At 34.6% G+C, this 17,208-nt stretch overlaps 1 protein-coding gene across 29 annotated transcripts in view; it reads right to left on the bottom strand.

Annotated features, from left to right (window-relative positions):
• Nucleotides 1-17,208, bottom strand: part of LOC110450814 — a 75,411-nt gene that overhangs the window by 1,843 nt on the left and 56,360 nt on the right. For 15 of the 29 annotated variants that reach the window (XM_021498532.1, XM_021498538.1, XM_021498544.1 and 12 more), the window contains 13 exons: nt 16,998-17,063; nt 16,698-16,721; nt 15,069-15,134; nt 14,646-14,669; nt 14,257-14,322; nt 13,966-13,989; nt 12,123-12,140; nt 10,729-10,791; nt 5,741-5,794; nt 4,936-4,974; nt 1,457-1,594; nt 568-811; nt 143-370 (listed from right to left, as the gene is read on the bottom strand). In XM_021498532.1, coding sequence (XP_021354207.1) covers nt 143-370; nt 568-811; nt 1,457-1,594; nt 4,936-4,974; nt 5,741-5,794; nt 10,729-10,791; nt 12,123-12,140; nt 13,966-13,989; nt 14,257-14,322; nt 14,646-14,669; nt 15,069-15,134; nt 16,698-16,721; nt 16,998-17,063 — 1,054 coding nt within the window. The remainder of the gene's footprint in view (nt 1-142; nt 371-567; nt 812-1,456; nt 1,595-4,935; nt 4,975-5,740; nt 5,795-10,728; nt 10,792-12,122; nt 12,141-13,965; nt 13,990-14,256; nt 14,323-14,645; nt 14,670-15,068; nt 15,135-16,697; nt 16,722-16,997; nt 17,064-17,208) is intronic. The other 14 variants (XM_021498541.1, XM_021498543.1, XM_021498539.1 and 11 more) reach the window with 14 other exon arrangements.

Raw genomic sequence — 17,208 nt, 5'->3', positions numbered from 1 at the left:
CCTTTAAGAAGATGTTACAGCGTGATGCTGAAATTTCTAAGGCAGACGTCGGTTACTTTTGTATTGAAATTACAGGTTAAGATGTTTTGAGTAAAATCTATTTGGTTGTGAAGTTTAGGCCTAGTAGGTCTTTATTACTCACCTTCGAAGCAACGGTTAGCTTCGCGTACGTCACAGAACATATGGCAGACGATGTGTGACCTTGGGTCGAAGATAGTCGACTTCACGGACACCGGAGCTGCATCGATGAACGCAATGTCTGCATTGTACCTTGTCATCTCTTTGGACATGAAGTCGATGTATTTGCGAAGCTCGTGCTTGTCTGCGATGTTGTTAAACTCCATCATCATAAACGTTTTATACCCCTTTCCTGCAAAACATTAAACGTCATTAGTACAAATGGGGACACACCACTTACATATCGTTAGCAGGAGAAAAATATTCAAAGTGAGAAAAACTTATATTACTTTGTTCCTAAGGCGGATGATAAGCTATCAGTCAAATCTTCGTGCATGTATGGACTTTCGCTACTAACACACCATCAAATCTAATGAATGCTACGCGTACCTGACGATGGCTGGTACTTCAATGGCAGAACCGAGGTCTGGTTGCCATACGGAATGGGGAATGCAGAGTGTTTAAACTCTCGATCCATGTTGATCCAGTCCCTAGCTTTTTGCTCTCCTGGGAACCACTGGACAGCCAGCATTTTTTCCACAGCTCCACGTCTCTCCTGATTATAATATTGTCCATTCCATCGTGCTAGCACAGACTGTCTCTGCCATCCAGCTCCGCCCTCCTTAACGTCAATCTAAATAAAATATAACATCTTTTCTCATTAAGACGTGCCACAAGACAGGATGTCATTTTTAGTGACAATGATAAATACCACGTATTCTCTGTCCCTGCGATACTCGAATGATCTTATAGCCACTTTTTGAGAGGGTATCAACATACTTTACTCTATAACACACTTTGTTGTTATCTTAATCTCACAATAAACCATTGTAAGGCCTATTATGTAATGGATGACAAAGCAATGAAATGTCATTGTACGTACATATGTATATTTCGCGAATTTGAACGTGTATTTTTTCAAGATTAACGTATTTCATGGGCAGTTGGATTTTCGACTTTTATCCGAGAATGTACAAATATTCCCGTTTTCTTGAAGACTTAAACCCAGATCTTTTTAAGATCAGGGACATGGATGTTCAATTATCTACGGTTCCTTTTAGACTTAAATCTAAGACGGTATTATGACCTAGATGCACGATGATGTTCGGTTTCTTTTAGATATAAATCTGAGACTATCATATGACCTGGACTTACAATAAAGTCCAATTATTATTTTTTCCCCATTTTATTTATTGTCGATTCGAGACGCATTTGCTGGTAGTAACATGTGATGTAAATATTTACAGATACAATATTATCATCAGTGCAATATTTTTACCATGTCCGATGTTGCGATTCCGAGGAGTTTCCGTGCTGGTGTATCCCCAGTGAATCGTTCAAACTGTCGCTTGACGTCCTGGAACCCCTGGTCATCAGTCCTGAGGAGGAGGAACACACCTGCCGGATTTTGGTGGCCCTAACAAAGTAGTGGATCGACATTTATTGACTGGCAGGTAAACATTGGTTAAAGTCGCATGCTTACCTGCTATATACATGTATGTATATTATTATAGATGATCTCAGCATTGTATTGCAATTTAACACATTAGATTAATATTTGAAAAAACGATTTTAAGAATTGAAACAATGATATTATAAACATTAGCAAAAAGCTCTGCAGCAAAACCGTTCTTATTTTAACACTTTCACTAGAAAACAGTTGTTGTTATTCCCTTAAACGTATTATAAGAAAATGATTAAACCAAAAACATGTTATAAAAAGTTAATAGAGAAAACAAATCAATAAATCAATATCTATATACAGTAGCGAACTAATGGAAGACAGAATCTAAACATAAATTTCTGAACCTGTAAAAGAGGTATCTTGTTTAGATATGAATTGGTATTATCAATGTGTATTGAAATATAATGCCTAGTGTACCTCTGAAATAAAAGGTACTCATTTCACAACATCAATCTGTATATACTGCCAAATAATACTGCTGCAAAAACAGTGACCAAGACAGCTCGGTGGTTGTCATTGAGTTGGTATATGCGTAATAAATATATACATGTATATTTACTATCGTAATTGTGGTAAACCATTTAATACAAATATGAAAACCAGAGCCTTTGGTTGGGTTATCGTGCAAGTACTGGCTACTGTTTATTAATCGATATCTAGCTGTATGTGTACAGTCTACGTCCTCATAGTGCTACACAACTGGAATATGTTAGTAGTATTGAAACTTCGATGGTTTCACTAGTCCAATCACATAGTGATCTATAAAACAAACCCTTGTATATTACGAATGTTACGAATTGTTTAATCATCGTTTGGTTTATCATCCAGTTGATGATTTTAACATAGAAATGCAAAAAAATACGTTTTACATGCTAAATCAAAGGTAAGAAACCATGCATCGATCCCGTAAGTTTTAGTGCTTCCTTCAGCCTCCTATTTTATTCAAATACAAAATTAATTCTTGTATATCTTATTTCAGATTTTCTAAAATAAATGCAACTTCTTTATGTCTTGAAAAAAGCGGATCGCCCATAAAATTAGTTTTGCTGATATATATGTATGTCATGCATTGCAATGACCGATCGCATTATTTCTAAAATAGTAAGCATACTTCTACAGTATTACCTGTCTAAACCGGATGTCACCGGGACCAAATTATGTGTCCGGTTTACACAGGTGTCCGGTTTATACAGGGGCGGCATGCCATTTTTTGAAAATACAAAAATGTAGTGTTTTGCATACAACCTGTATACAAGTGTGTCAACATAAACAACAGAGAAATGAATCAAATTGCAATTTAATTATTTACAAAATATACAGTATATAATACATATGAAGAGCGACCCGACATTGTATAGCGCTAATATGTTTAGAATGTGTTTGCTTTAGATTGTAGGCGGCCGAGGGAAATGTCAGGACCGGAATGAACAGGATGGTTTTACATGGATTACCCTGCCAACTTTTGTGAAACACCGCTGGTTTTCGGAATAGACAGGGTCCGGTTTATACATGGTTTAACTACTTTGATTATATGGGGAATTTACCGGGACCACAAATCACAGCCGGTTAAGACTGATACGGATTAGACAGGGGCCGGTTTAGACAGGTCCCATAACTGATATAGATGACGTAACTTTTATTACTACTATCGGTTGTATTACTTTCATAAGTGTTAAGGTTGCATCACTCCCATAACTGCTTTTTAGGTTAACTTCCACAAAAAGTTAAAGTTGCTTTATTCCCAATAACTAATAGGTTGCTTTGTTACCATAACTACTATATGCTACAAACCTTCCATAACTGCTATAGGGTTACATAACTACTATATGCTACAAACCTTCCATAACTGCTATAGGGTTACATGACTGCTATTTGCTACAAACCTTCCATAACTGCTATAGGGTAACATAACTACTATATGCTACAAACCTTCCATAACTGCTATAGGGTTACATAACTGCTATAGGGTTACATAACTACTATATGCTACAAACCTTCCATGTCTGCTATAGGGTTACATAACTGCTATTTGCTACAAACCTTCCATAACTGCTATAGGGTAACATAACTACTATATGCTACAAACCTTCCATAACTTATATAGGGTTACATAACTACTGTATGCTACAAATCTTCCATAACTGCTATAGGGTTACATAACTGCTATAGGGTAACATAACTAACATATGCTACAAACCTTCCATAACTGCTATAGGGTAACATAACTGTTATATGCTACAAACCTTCCATAACTGCTATAGAGGGCATCAACACAGTCTCATGTTTTTTAATGGTTTCAGTGTTGACTTAGCAGGATATGTGTTTAGATGTTATGCGTGAAACAATAATGCTGACGCGTCAGTCCAACCGCTAATAACTGTCATAGCGCAAACTGCTATTTCATTATATCATGCTATAACACAACATTCAGCAATATTCTTCCAACATCTTATGCAACCTTTTGCATGCTACAATAATCTTGTAAACCTAGTATTGAAGTAAATTGTTTTCCGTTTGTTTTATTCCTTTAAAACGTAATGACCGTTTATAATATTGTTAATTATCTAGGAGGGATGTATCATGTTGTTTTTGGTCGTTGGTAAATGCTCTTGTTCTTTATTGGTGCGATGAAACTTTAAAAATCCGAAGTAGGTTTTTCTAAACAAATAGAGCAGTAAAAGTAGCAAAACAAAAGTTTATACCGCCTTTGTATCGTTCAAAATGTTTTCATAAAATACAAAATATAGAGAAAAAAAACACTCAATAAAAAGTAACTCATGCTACCCACACCAAAGCCTTTATAATTAAGTCAATGGAATAATGCGATGTTGCTCTTTTTCACGTAATTTCGTTTCATGATGTTTTTAAACATTAAATACGAAAGTAAAGCGGCTTAATATTGTTATATTCAAATCAATTTAACAATTAAAACAACATCTCGTTTACACATGGTGGATGAAAAGCCAAAAGGAAAAAAAAACGAAAAAAAACGGGATTCCAGCCATACAGCGTTTCTGACTAGTAAAGTATGAAAACAATCAGCCTAAATGTATGCCCAAAATACCATTACTGCAATCATGTTAAGGTGGTACATGATTTTCCGGGTAATAACACACTTAGCATATCATTGAAAGGTTTAGTACAAACACAACATATACACATTAAGGAAGTCTGTTCGAAGTTTGAGAGGGAAGGAGTTGAAGGGTGTTCAGATGTAGCAGTTAGAACTAGCGTGATATAGAATGACGCAAGCACGTAAGAAATCTGTGACGTCAGTTCCAATCGAAACAAACCTGCTTAGGATCCGCATAGAAACGTTCGGGATAGTCTGTCTGAAAATTAAATGCAGCTCCCCTATGTTAAAAGGTGTCTGTCATTCACCAGTAACGTATATTCTTGAAATACCTACACGTGTCTGAAATAGCTCCCTATATGGTATAAAAACAACAAGAGAATACCCAAATGTCATCGAAAATCGCCAAAACTAGGGAAAATTTGAACAAGTGAATAATTTGTATGGAGTCCAGTAAAAATGTATAAGAAGAAAAGACCAGGTTGTTCGGTAGGGTAAGCGTCTTCTGTTTTATCGATTCATGTAAATCTAAACCCAATCGAAGAAATGACATTTCCTTATATCGAGAGCTCGGCTAATGGCAACAAAACCACACGGCACACTAATGAGCATACTCAAAATGATCGACCTTTATATTACACAATAACATATCCTATCTACCGTGTCGTAAGTACCTGTCGTAGCCCTGTCGTATGTCATGTATATCCTGAAATACTTACACATTACTGTCAGCCTACTGTACATGCTTTGTGTACGCACTAGATACAAATGCATCTGATAAAATCTGAGCTGGTAATGTTACCTCAAGACTAGTATAATTTGTAGAAGTTTCCCTAAGAAAATATGGGTTTAAGTCAATATCTGGATATACATGTACACACTGAAATAATGTTGTATATCATTATTACATACTATTCCTCAACAAAAGTATGGTAAGCATTCGGAAACTTAAAACTCAGTACAAATTGTTAAATAGTTTAACATATCCATTTTAAATAATAATTACTGTTTAAGTTTCAACCAACCTTGTGAACTTGTTCAAACCGATGATAGTCGTGCATTGGAAGCTTTTGTTTCACCTGTAATAGTATAGCAAGTGATTGTTCTGGTGAAAAGAGAGGGAACTAGTGTACACGTTGTCGCATCAACGGTCTAGATCCTAAACATAGCAAGCAAGGGTATTATTTAGGACAAACACATAGCACAGAAAGGGTTAGACGGTGGTAACAACTAAAATTGAGTAAGTAATGTGCATCAAGGTGATATGTTAGTGTGCCCCAGGAGAGAAACACATCTCAAGCAATCAATCTTATTGCAGTTTTCTACCAATATTGCAACAGTATAAATGAGGGTGGATATCAGCAACTTAAGATATCATTGTCTTATATCGTGCAAATTAAGTACAGTTTTATTAGTACAGCATAACAGGGAAGAAGTGGTGGAAATTGTTGCTAAAGTCGTAAAGACATTGCAAGAGATGGAGATTTCGGGTAAACAGGATCAAGGATATATCGCAACAATTAGAAAACAACGAAATAGTCGTTTTAATATCGGTGATATTTATATAGGGTTTTAGTACGTATTCAGCTTAAAGTCGGTGTGAAATAGAAACCGAGGAGACATCAAAGCAAAACGAAAGACACCAACAGGAACTGAGATGACACCATAAAAAACGAAAGACAACAACAGGAACCGAGAAATTACCAAATCAAAACGAAAGACAACAAGAGGAACCGAGCAGACACCAAATCAAAACGAAAGATAACAACAGGAACCGAGAAGACACCAAATCAAAACGAAAGACAACAGGACCGAGCAGACACCAAATCAAAACGAAAGATACCAACAGGAACCGAGAAGACACCAAATCAAAACGAAATATAACAACAGGACCCGAGAAGACGCCAAATCAAAACGAAAGACAACAGGACCGAGAAGACACCAAATAAAAACGAAAGATAACAACAGGAACCGAGAGAACACCAAATCAAAACGAAAGACAACAGGAAACGAGAAATAACCAAATCAAAACGAAAGATAACAGCAGGAACCGAGAAAGACACCAAATCAAAACGAAAAACAACAACAGGAACCGAGAAGACACCAAAACAAAACGAAAGACAACAGGAACCGAGAAAGAAACCAAATCAAAACGAAAGACAACAACAGGAACCGAGAAATTACCAAATCAAAACGAAAGACAACAAGAGGAACCGAGCCGCCCCCAAATCAAAACGAAAGATAACAACAGGATCCGAGAAGGCACCAAATCAAAACGAAAGAAAACAACAGGAACCGAAAAGACACCAAATCAAAACGAAAGATAACCGAGAAATTACCAAATCAAAACGAAAGACAACAAGAGGAACCGAGCAGACACCAAATCAAGACGAAAGATAACAACAGGAACCGAGAAGACACCAAATAAAAACGAAAGATAACAACAGGAACCGAGAAGACACCAAATAAAAACGAAAGATAACAACAGGAACCGAGAGGACACCAAATCAAAATGAAAGACAACAGGAGCCGAGAAGACACCAAATCAAAACGAAAGATAATAACAGGAACCGAGAAAGACACCAATTGAAAACGAAAGACAACAGGAGCCGAGAAAGACACCAAATCAAAACGAAAGACAACAACAGGATCCGAGAAGACACCAAATCAACAAGAAAGACAACAGGAACCGAGAAAGACACCAAATCAAAACGAAAGATAACCGAGAAATTACCAAATCAAAACGAAAGACAACAAGAGGAACCGAGCCGCCCCCAAATCAAAACGAAAGATAACAACAGGAACCGAGAAAGACACAAAATCAAAACGAAAGATAACAACAGGAACCAAGAAGACACCAAAACAAAACGAAAGACAACAGGAACCGAGAAAGAAACCAAATCAAAACGAAAGACAACAACAGGAACCAAGAAGACACCAAATAAAAACGAAAGACAACAGGAACCGAGAAATAACCAAACCAAAACGAAAGATAACAACAGGAACCGAGAAGACACCAAAACAAAACGAAAGATAACAACAGGAACCGAGAGGATCCCAAATCAAAACGAAAGACAACAGGAACCGAGAGGACACCAAATAAAAACGAAAGACAACAGGAACCGAGAAATAACCAAATCAAAACGAAAGAAAACAACAGGAACCGAGAAAGACACCAAATCAAAACGAAAGATAACAACAGGAACCAAGAAGACACCAAATCAAAACGAAAGACAACAGGAACCGAGAGGACACCAAATCAAAACGAAAGACAACAGGAACCGAGAAAGACACCAAATCAAAACGAAAGACAACAACAGGAACCAAGAAGACACCAAATCAAAACGAAAGATAACAACAGGAACCGAGAATGACACCAAATCAAAACGAAAGATAACAACAGGAACCGAGAAGACACCAAATCAAAACGAAAGACAACAGGAACCGAGAAGACACCAAATCAAAACGAAAACCAATATCAGGAATCGAGGAGAGACAAATACAAAAGGAGACAATATCAAGAACCGAGGAGACATCAAAACAAAATGAAAGACATTTATACATTTCTTCAGGTTGAAGCTGGCATAGACTACAGGTTTCTATAGCACAAGTAGTGAAATATTTTTATCCGACGTTTCGATGTTTCGTTTCATCGTGACATCACATTTGAAGATTTCATTGGTTGTACTATGTAAAACTGGTTACAAACTATAAAAATGGTAAAGAAACGTAAAAACAGAAAACAAAAAGGAAATGGGGAGACACTAAAACAAAAATAAAGGCAACAACAGAAAGTTACAGGAACTGGAGAGACCAAAACAATGCGAAAGATCATGAACAACCACTGAAAGTTGCAGGCGAATCCTTTTGATTCGGAATGAATATCAAATTTTCTTCAGGTGTTGTTCAAATGAGTTATAATTATGACATAGTTACATGTGATACTTATACCCTACCTCCCAATCAATTCCCTTCCACCATATCTGTTCAAACCTCAAGACTGATACTTCTGAATTTCTTTATAATAATTACTTACAACATGTATATGGCGTGTCATATAATTAAAAATCGTCATGAACAATCTGCTTTTGAGAACATATCTTCATAAACCGTGTGAACATGCAATAAAGGTAAATGAACCTTTATGTCGTTTTACTTGTATGTTGACAAAACATGATATATTACACAAACTGAGCTGATTGATAATAGAGAAATATATGTAGTTCCTCTAGGAGCAGAGTTCTAAATGCACACGCATACATTTATACTGGCAAAGTATTATTTACTCTGTATTTAAAGATGTTGGTCAATTTAATCTACTACGAGCATATGTACATACTGTATACTATACTGTATACTACCGCGTATACAGATAAATAAGATGTATACAATGCGACTACAACATTATGGTTATAAAGGAACACAAATGAATGATAAAATGTGTCCCATCGCATGCAAGATTAATGTCAGGATTCAGTCTATATGTACGAGGTAATGGGTATCTTTAAATCTTAGCTTACGCCTTATTGTTATCATAACCACTATTGTGATTTTACCATTATTATTACTGTTGCTGCTATTAACAAATTACGAGCAATCAATTAAACGGCAGTGTTAATCAGTTAGATTTAACCTTTTGTCAATTAGATTAAGCTCATAACGAACGTAGCCCTTTGACTTCATGCTCCATAATTAGGGACGCTAACCCGCGAGGTATTGTGCTATTATTACAAAATTTACCAGTGGTTAACTTTATAAACACTGATTAGTGATTTTTTCTGAAGTATCATAAACAAACCTAGGGTATAAAGCTGTTGTCCTTCTTCTACGATTATGCATAACATTTAGCAAACTTATCTCCTCAAACAAATTTTTACACTGTTTGTTAAACAACTATGTCAATCACTTGGTGTTGCTATACAGTAACTGTCACACACATTTCTACATTTCACATTGCATGATTGATGTTTTCGGATAGTAATACTTCTTTTATTTAAAATAAACATAACAAAATCAAAATTCAGTAAAATAGTATATATGCGACACACTACAAAGTAAATGATTTGCAGTTGTAAACAAATTGTTCATTTATATTATAGATGCGTGGTTTATTTCTACATCTATGTAAAATTGCTGTAAACATACATTTAACTGAAAGGTAAATTTACTACAGGTAATGAGTTTAATAGATACATAAACGACCATTCCCCGATCTTTGCCTATTCAAAAAAGGTTCTTACTACGTGACTAAAATCTAAAGGAAATGTTTTGTATTAACTTGCAGACATCACACTGTGTTCCTAGTTGTAATGGCCGGACCATAGTCAAACTAGTGTTACTTCCATGTACGTCACAAACAAGCCGACACATTATGAACGATTTTAAGCGCATTTCAAGATAACATCAAAACTCTTAACACAATTCCATAAACTAATTTGTGTAATGCAATATCAATTTCATGGTTTGCACAATGTATCAAAACACGTTGATACTGATAATTTTGAGGAAAAATAAATCATATCCTCAATCAAAAGTGCGTTATATAAAGATTTAATCAAAGATTGTTCATTTTCCGACCCGTCATTGATAGACTCAAACTTCTCTGGCCAAACCATGATCCAGTCATTTCATCTCAATAGGGGTAGGCGACCAAGACAAACTACTACAAGCTTAATTTGCTTGAGAAGAACTCATTTTCATGCATTTTCGTAATTTTTCATAGGTTATAGGAGGATCAAGATACTAAAGACAACCATAATTTGAAATTGAGCAGGTTTCCCTTTTCATGCGCTGGGATCATGTTAAACAGTTATTTGAATAGCGATTATATGCTTATTGTATATTACCTTTAAGGATTACATTTGCAATCGGTTAATTCATGTATCACGTGCTTGATTAATTGTTTTAGCTAAATATGTCTACAGATACATAGTTTATGGTATCAAGATATTTCATGCGGACAAAACAAAGAAGCGACAATTAACGATACGTGTGCCTATTTACGAAAACGAACCATCCGCTCTTCTGGGCGTAGCATTACATCCGGATAGAATGGCCCTTCTGGCTCCATTTTGTCCTAGAAACGTCACAATGACAAAGGTCAACAGGGGACCTACATATGTGCTTATTTTATTGAGAGAAAAACGTGGAGTTTCGAAAAACGTTTACCTTAATCTTGTCACAGACTTTTTTTTATTTTTGTCGCAGTAATATTGAATTCCCTTGATTACTACACATATATGAGTATATGTACAATGCCGTTTTCAAAACGCAGCTCCAATACTTAATCGAATATAAACAAGAAATAATTCACACAAACACATATATTGCCAATCATGTTTTTGTGTGATTGCTAAAACAACGAGCCTCGTGTATTCCAATGATCTAAATCCATTAAGTTTAATACACCAATAATTATGGTGATTTATCGACCAATATCCTTGTTTTTATCAACCGACAACGTGACGCTATCAGCACTTGCCATAACCATTAGATCATAGTTCGATTAACAAGTGAGCTGATTTGATGTACCTAATGGACAGTAGCATGGTCGTGTAAGTAGCCCGTATTAAGTTCACCTTAAAGACAAATAGAGTATCTGGAATGAGAGAGACTGCGCATGCACTCATTTGGAAGTGTAATCCGGACATTGAGTGGTTTCAGACTTAGTATCAATATCACGTATTACTTAGGTATGCACATGCCTTGACGCAATGTCAATATGTCAATGAATAAATAACTTATTCAAATACAGCAAAAGCTCATCTCCAAAACTCTGGTACCTGTGATATTTTTGTGATATTATACACATAAATAAAACACAGTTGATGCAACTGGAGACATTAATGGAACATTTTCAGGCTTTTCCTTTTTCCATCAATATCACCACTTAACTCAATCGGGGCGCGATAAAATTCGGAATTACTATCATCGTACTAAACAATGTTGTAATATAAAGACAACTCTACCCACTAAGTATGTATAAAGACACCTCTACCCATTTAGTTTGTAAAAAGACCCGTTTAGTAAGTATAAAGACGCCTCTACCATTTTAGTACACATAAAGACACATTTACCCATTAAGTATGTGAAAAGACATATCTACCCATTAAGTATGTGAAAAGACATATCTACCCATTAAGTATGCATAAAGAAACTTTCAATTAATAGGTTTGTAGATAGTTTTCGTAAACGTTATATACGATAATGTCAGTAAAAGTTTGAATTGTTTTAACGTCGCTAGGATTGTCTGTATAGGGATTGATAGTTCATTAAAACTGGTAAGTATTAGTAAATATCTACTTTATACACCAACCAGACAACATTATTTATGTTCACATCTAAGAATTCCTCCACCACCGTTGTACTACATCATTAGTCAAACTAGTAATTAACACATTGACAAACCTCTCTCGGATGCATTATCTGAAATTCAAAGAACCCTATGAAAGTCTTGATACATTCAATATGATTGTTTGAAAAACGTAGACTATTGTTTTTTATTACAGAAAAATCTAAAATATAACATCTTAGACATTCTTGATGCACTTTCTATGGGCAGCTACATGGCTTTGTTTTTCCGTTTATGTATAAAAGTCAGTAATCGGTTAGACATGCGTAGTGCAGATAATGAGCAATGACTTTGGGCACGTGTCCTCTTATAAAACATACCAATAGGTAGTAATGGCTTATTACAACAACTTGTTTATACATACATTATTAAAACGTCCAGCTCTCATCGATGGCTGGGAATTAAAAGTTATTCTTAAAGGATTGCGAGCTTCATATTTGGCTTTATATGTATTAAACAAATAGGAATGCAGTCGTATCTACATGATATATGAAAATGTTTAAGCAATAAATAGATTGACACACATCTTCAAATATACAACATATTATAGTAAATTAAAGTAAACTTATGTAGTAATGAAAACAACAACAAATAGCAATGTTGTGGCTGTGCGACAATGTTACGCAGGCAACATATGCTGTTGTAAGTAAAAGCAACTGTCGTTGAAACATTTAAGAATGCCAAGAAGTCTGAAACAAAATTTTATCACAAAAACCAAATGGGTTAAATTGTTTATCTACAGAAATATTTAACAGTTAATTACTCTTTATAAGTGAATCTGATTTTGTATCTACCCTGGAACAAACAACAGGAAAAACTCGAAATATAAACGAAACCGAACTTCGTACTCAAAATTGCTGAAACTAAGACAAAGTATCAACAAAGGGACGATATACACAGTGTACGTTAAAAAGCTGTACCAGGCGATTAAGGCCATATGTTCCGAAAGCGAAGGCGTCTTCTATTTTAATGACAACACGTGGCATGTAAATAAAGGTTGAATCTAAGTCATTTCACGTTCTTTATGAAGAGCTGATGCAGCAACAATGGAAAGTTATATTAACTTAACCCGAAATGTAAAGTGAAAATCGGCTTTAAGTGCTAGATTACAACATACACGTCATGGTATGACGTCCTATCGCGGCAGGAAGTGAACTTTTCATTGGATGTTGCTATTGACAGGAAACAGAAAAGTTTTGGTTCTGTTACTTGGTGCGGTAGGATCTGACGCATTACTAACACGTTAAGTGCATATAACGAACTATTCGTCTGCGTAAATGTGTAATAGACAATAGTAAGAAAAGATATTGCCATAGTAATGTAACATATTAAATTAAATATTTTTTTGTTTCGATATTTCGACATCTTTCTCCCGACATTAGTTTTGTTTCGTGTACTTGTCAAATATGAAGTTTTATAAAACAAGTCAATACCCTATAGTTTACAGCAGCAATAGAATCCGCATCAGAATAGATTGTCACACTTTAAATGGAAAAATCTGTGATTTGAGATTGGATAAAGTAGTCTGTTTGTATCAAAACATTACGTATTGTCAAATGTTTTCAATTTATTACGAAAGATGAATATATTACAATCAAGATAAGACATTTGATCATTGTGCGTTCATAAACCACAAACTTGGAAAATCACAAATGACAATAAATTAAGGACAGGTACAACATATTGCTGCTTTACACATGTGTCTAAGCATTAGAACATTGACAACATCTAACCAGGAAGGTTGCTACTTAAAGGTAACAGTCTCCCCACTGTGCCACATGTACCTATCTACGGTGATTAAATACAAACATCCAGTTAAAACTGTAATAAAACATGTATATGTAAGCGTTAGGAATCGCACGCTTTTTAGTTTTATATAAACATTGTGCCAAAACGAACCTTGTTTCCCCGTGGATAGTTTGTCTGAAATTGTGAGGGTTCATTGAATAAACCATACACATGTCACCTTCAGAAATGTCGACTTAATTGAGAAAAAATATCACGTGTTTTCATTTTCCGATATATATAAAAATAATAACATTTCAGAAAAGTTACACAGGAAAAGTTTTATCGTAAGTGATTATATTATTATTATTATTTATGCATGATGACAGTTAAGGAGATGGTACGGCGATCCTTAAATATATATTTAGTTATATCATAATGTAAAAGTGTTTGCTGTTTACACACCTCCACGTGGTTGTTTTCAAATGGAAGTTCGTGGTTTTCTATTTGTCGGGATAAAACACCAGAATCCTACAACGAATTACAAGTTAGAATTCAAGCAAATGATCGCCCATCAGTCTCTACTGGTAAACCGTGGCTAGACTAAACCTACATGTTTACAAACAATCAAATATGACATCCTCTATTGTAATATGACAGTTTGTGTTGTTTATATATCCGTTCTGTTTAAGGTGCATTAAAATGACAGAAGATAAGTAAAGCTTTCTTGTATACTTTAGTGATACTTAATTAATAATTGTTATGCTTTTTCTTTTCTTTTACAAAAAAATAATAGTGGTAGTTACACTTCGTATTTTATTATTTCAACCACTTTAGTTTTATTCAAAACAAACCTTGCTGCTTCGAGGATTGTTTGTCTGAAAAAATGAAACGTTTATATTGCTGACGAAGGTATTACGTTAATAAGGTCATGGCTTATAAATAACGAGATTGCTACCTGTATCGACGTGAGCATATGTGTTCAAACTTTTGCTAACAATTTACATTGTACATACAATGAAGTATTTACCAGTGATTGGAATACTCTAGTTTCACCCTGTCATAAGCCTTATATTCTTCTTATAACAGAAATTAAAGACGGCGCAAATGTTATGGTCATTACATGAGATAATTGACAATGTCTTGCAAGTATTTCGTTTGTTCAGACCCGTATGTTAAGCATTAAATCTGTTTAATATTTATACATTTTTTTTTATAATATGTAAATTGCTTATGTAAGGAACAAGTGCTTCATCAACAAATTTCTATAAACTGACCTCGATGAGGTTGTTTTCAAAGCGGTGCTCGTGGTGTTCTGTCTGGCGCGATAACACACCAGGATCCTGAAACGGATTTACACGTGATACACATAATGTACAATTTCAAGAGACACAACCTAGTTTAGAGGCGATGTGTATCAGTCATAAGAAAACACACAAGTTCTGATTATCTTTCTGAACAAAATTTTCGATGTTCCGGTTTGTGTAAACTTAGCTTGATTTGTGTACTCTATAAATGCATACAACTTTTCGTCTTTAAGTATCCCTACGAAGTTTCACGTAAAGATTTTATGTTGTAAATTTAAAGCATTTGAATTCTTTAAAGTGATTAAATTTTCAAACAGGTTTCACCTGAAATGAATCACAACGGATTTGAAAGAAACTAAGTTGACGTTTCCGTTGATTATTTGTATTACTTTGATTATGAAATCCCCATATTAAATATTGTAATATAGAGCCTTTGAACACACTGAACCAGTGTTATAACATATTGTAGTCTCCTTATAAAATCATATTCAAATTTAAAACGTTTGTTACATTCTATATTGTTTAATTAATTAAAACTAGTATTTTTACTGTAGGATGAAGTATGGTTATACGTTTTACTTACGTTGTCATTAAGAATTTCACACTAAACTTTGTTAATATTGTTTTAAAAATATCAAAATGTTTGTTTTTATTTTAAGAAAAAATGTGCATGTAGGGTTTAATCAATCGCAAAGAAACACCGGGATCCTGAAATTATTATTTATTTTAACATTGATCTATAATTATTGTTTTTAACACTAACTAACTGAAGTTATAACGCAGCAGATTTAACTAGTATACAGTTCTTATTAATTTTATATTCAGACGTATCCAACTACTTACAGTATATTTTCGCATTTTTTATTAATTGCTTGTGCATACGATTATAGAACGATAGATCTATAACGTTGCTGAGACAACCTAAGGGAAATTTCAAATGTCTTATTCGGCAACATAGAGATGGCCGCAAATTTAAAACCGCCCCAACAGCAAGTCATTGTTAAGAGTTTATCATTACAGATTCATTTCACCTTTCGACTGCTGGAAAATCACACCATAAAACGCTTATTTATTTTTGTCGTTAAAACATATGTAATTCCAAGAAATTAAGTGTACAGCAGCATAATAAAATATTGTTCAAACATCTTATCAGCGAAGTTGAAAGTCAACATATTGAGGTTTCAGGAGTGTGAGATAAAATGTAGTATATCCACATGTATCTATATAAATAGGTGGAATATATCAGGATACAAAACGTTATACACAAATCAAAGCAATATCAAACTGCATCGTCAGACGAACTTTCTGTTCGTATAAAATGTTAAGCGATTGTAGTAGCTGAAGAAGTTCCATGTCAGAGACATAGACATATGAATGACGCTTGTCCCTTAACATCTGATAATAATAAAGAATGAATGAATTGTATTATGATGATATCGATGATAATCTACTAGAAGAGAAAGAGACAAATAATGGTTCAAAGCAATGTATTATAAATAAAATGTATATGCGACAGGATGAGATTGTTACAAGAAGAGAGGTCTACATCCCGTCACTCTATGTGACGTGTATACACTACTAGTGAATTGGCTAACAAACCTGACTACGCCGTGGACTTGTGGTCTGAAAAGTGAAAGGTCTTCATATATTGTCTTTTCTTCATTGAATACCTCATCAAACAGCGGTGATATCAAATCAAAATTTTAAAACAAGTCTTTGTTCAATAGCGTAAAAATATATCAATTCATGAATCAAACGTTATCTATTTGCTAAATTAGATTTATGTAAATTTATACTGTTATCTGGCATCTGTTAATCCATCGGAAATATCTAATATTTAGTGTCAACTAAATTTGATAACGTTTTTACAATATATATACATATATTGTGTAAACACACCTTGATCAGGTTATCCTCATATCGATGTTGATGGTGTCCTATGGAGCGGGATAGGACCCCTGGTCCCTAAAATACAACACAGTGTCACCATGAAAGTTAACTCTCAAGACTATTACAATACAACCAATAGGTTGTGTAATAACAGATGAAGGATCTGTCTCGTTTACATGTGTGGCCACCTCATGCGTAATCACGGTGAGTGAACAGTCGT

This window comes from Mizuhopecten yessoensis, unplaced genomic scaffold, assembly GCF_002113885.1.
Source record: "Mizuhopecten yessoensis strain PY_sf001 unplaced genomic scaffold, ASM211388v2 scaffold5519, whole genome shotgun sequence".
In the NCBI taxonomy this organism is placed as follows: Eukaryota; Metazoa; Mollusca; class Bivalvia; order Pectinida; family Pectinidae; genus Mizuhopecten; species Mizuhopecten yessoensis.
This window is presented reverse-complemented; position numbering and strand designations above follow the sequence as displayed.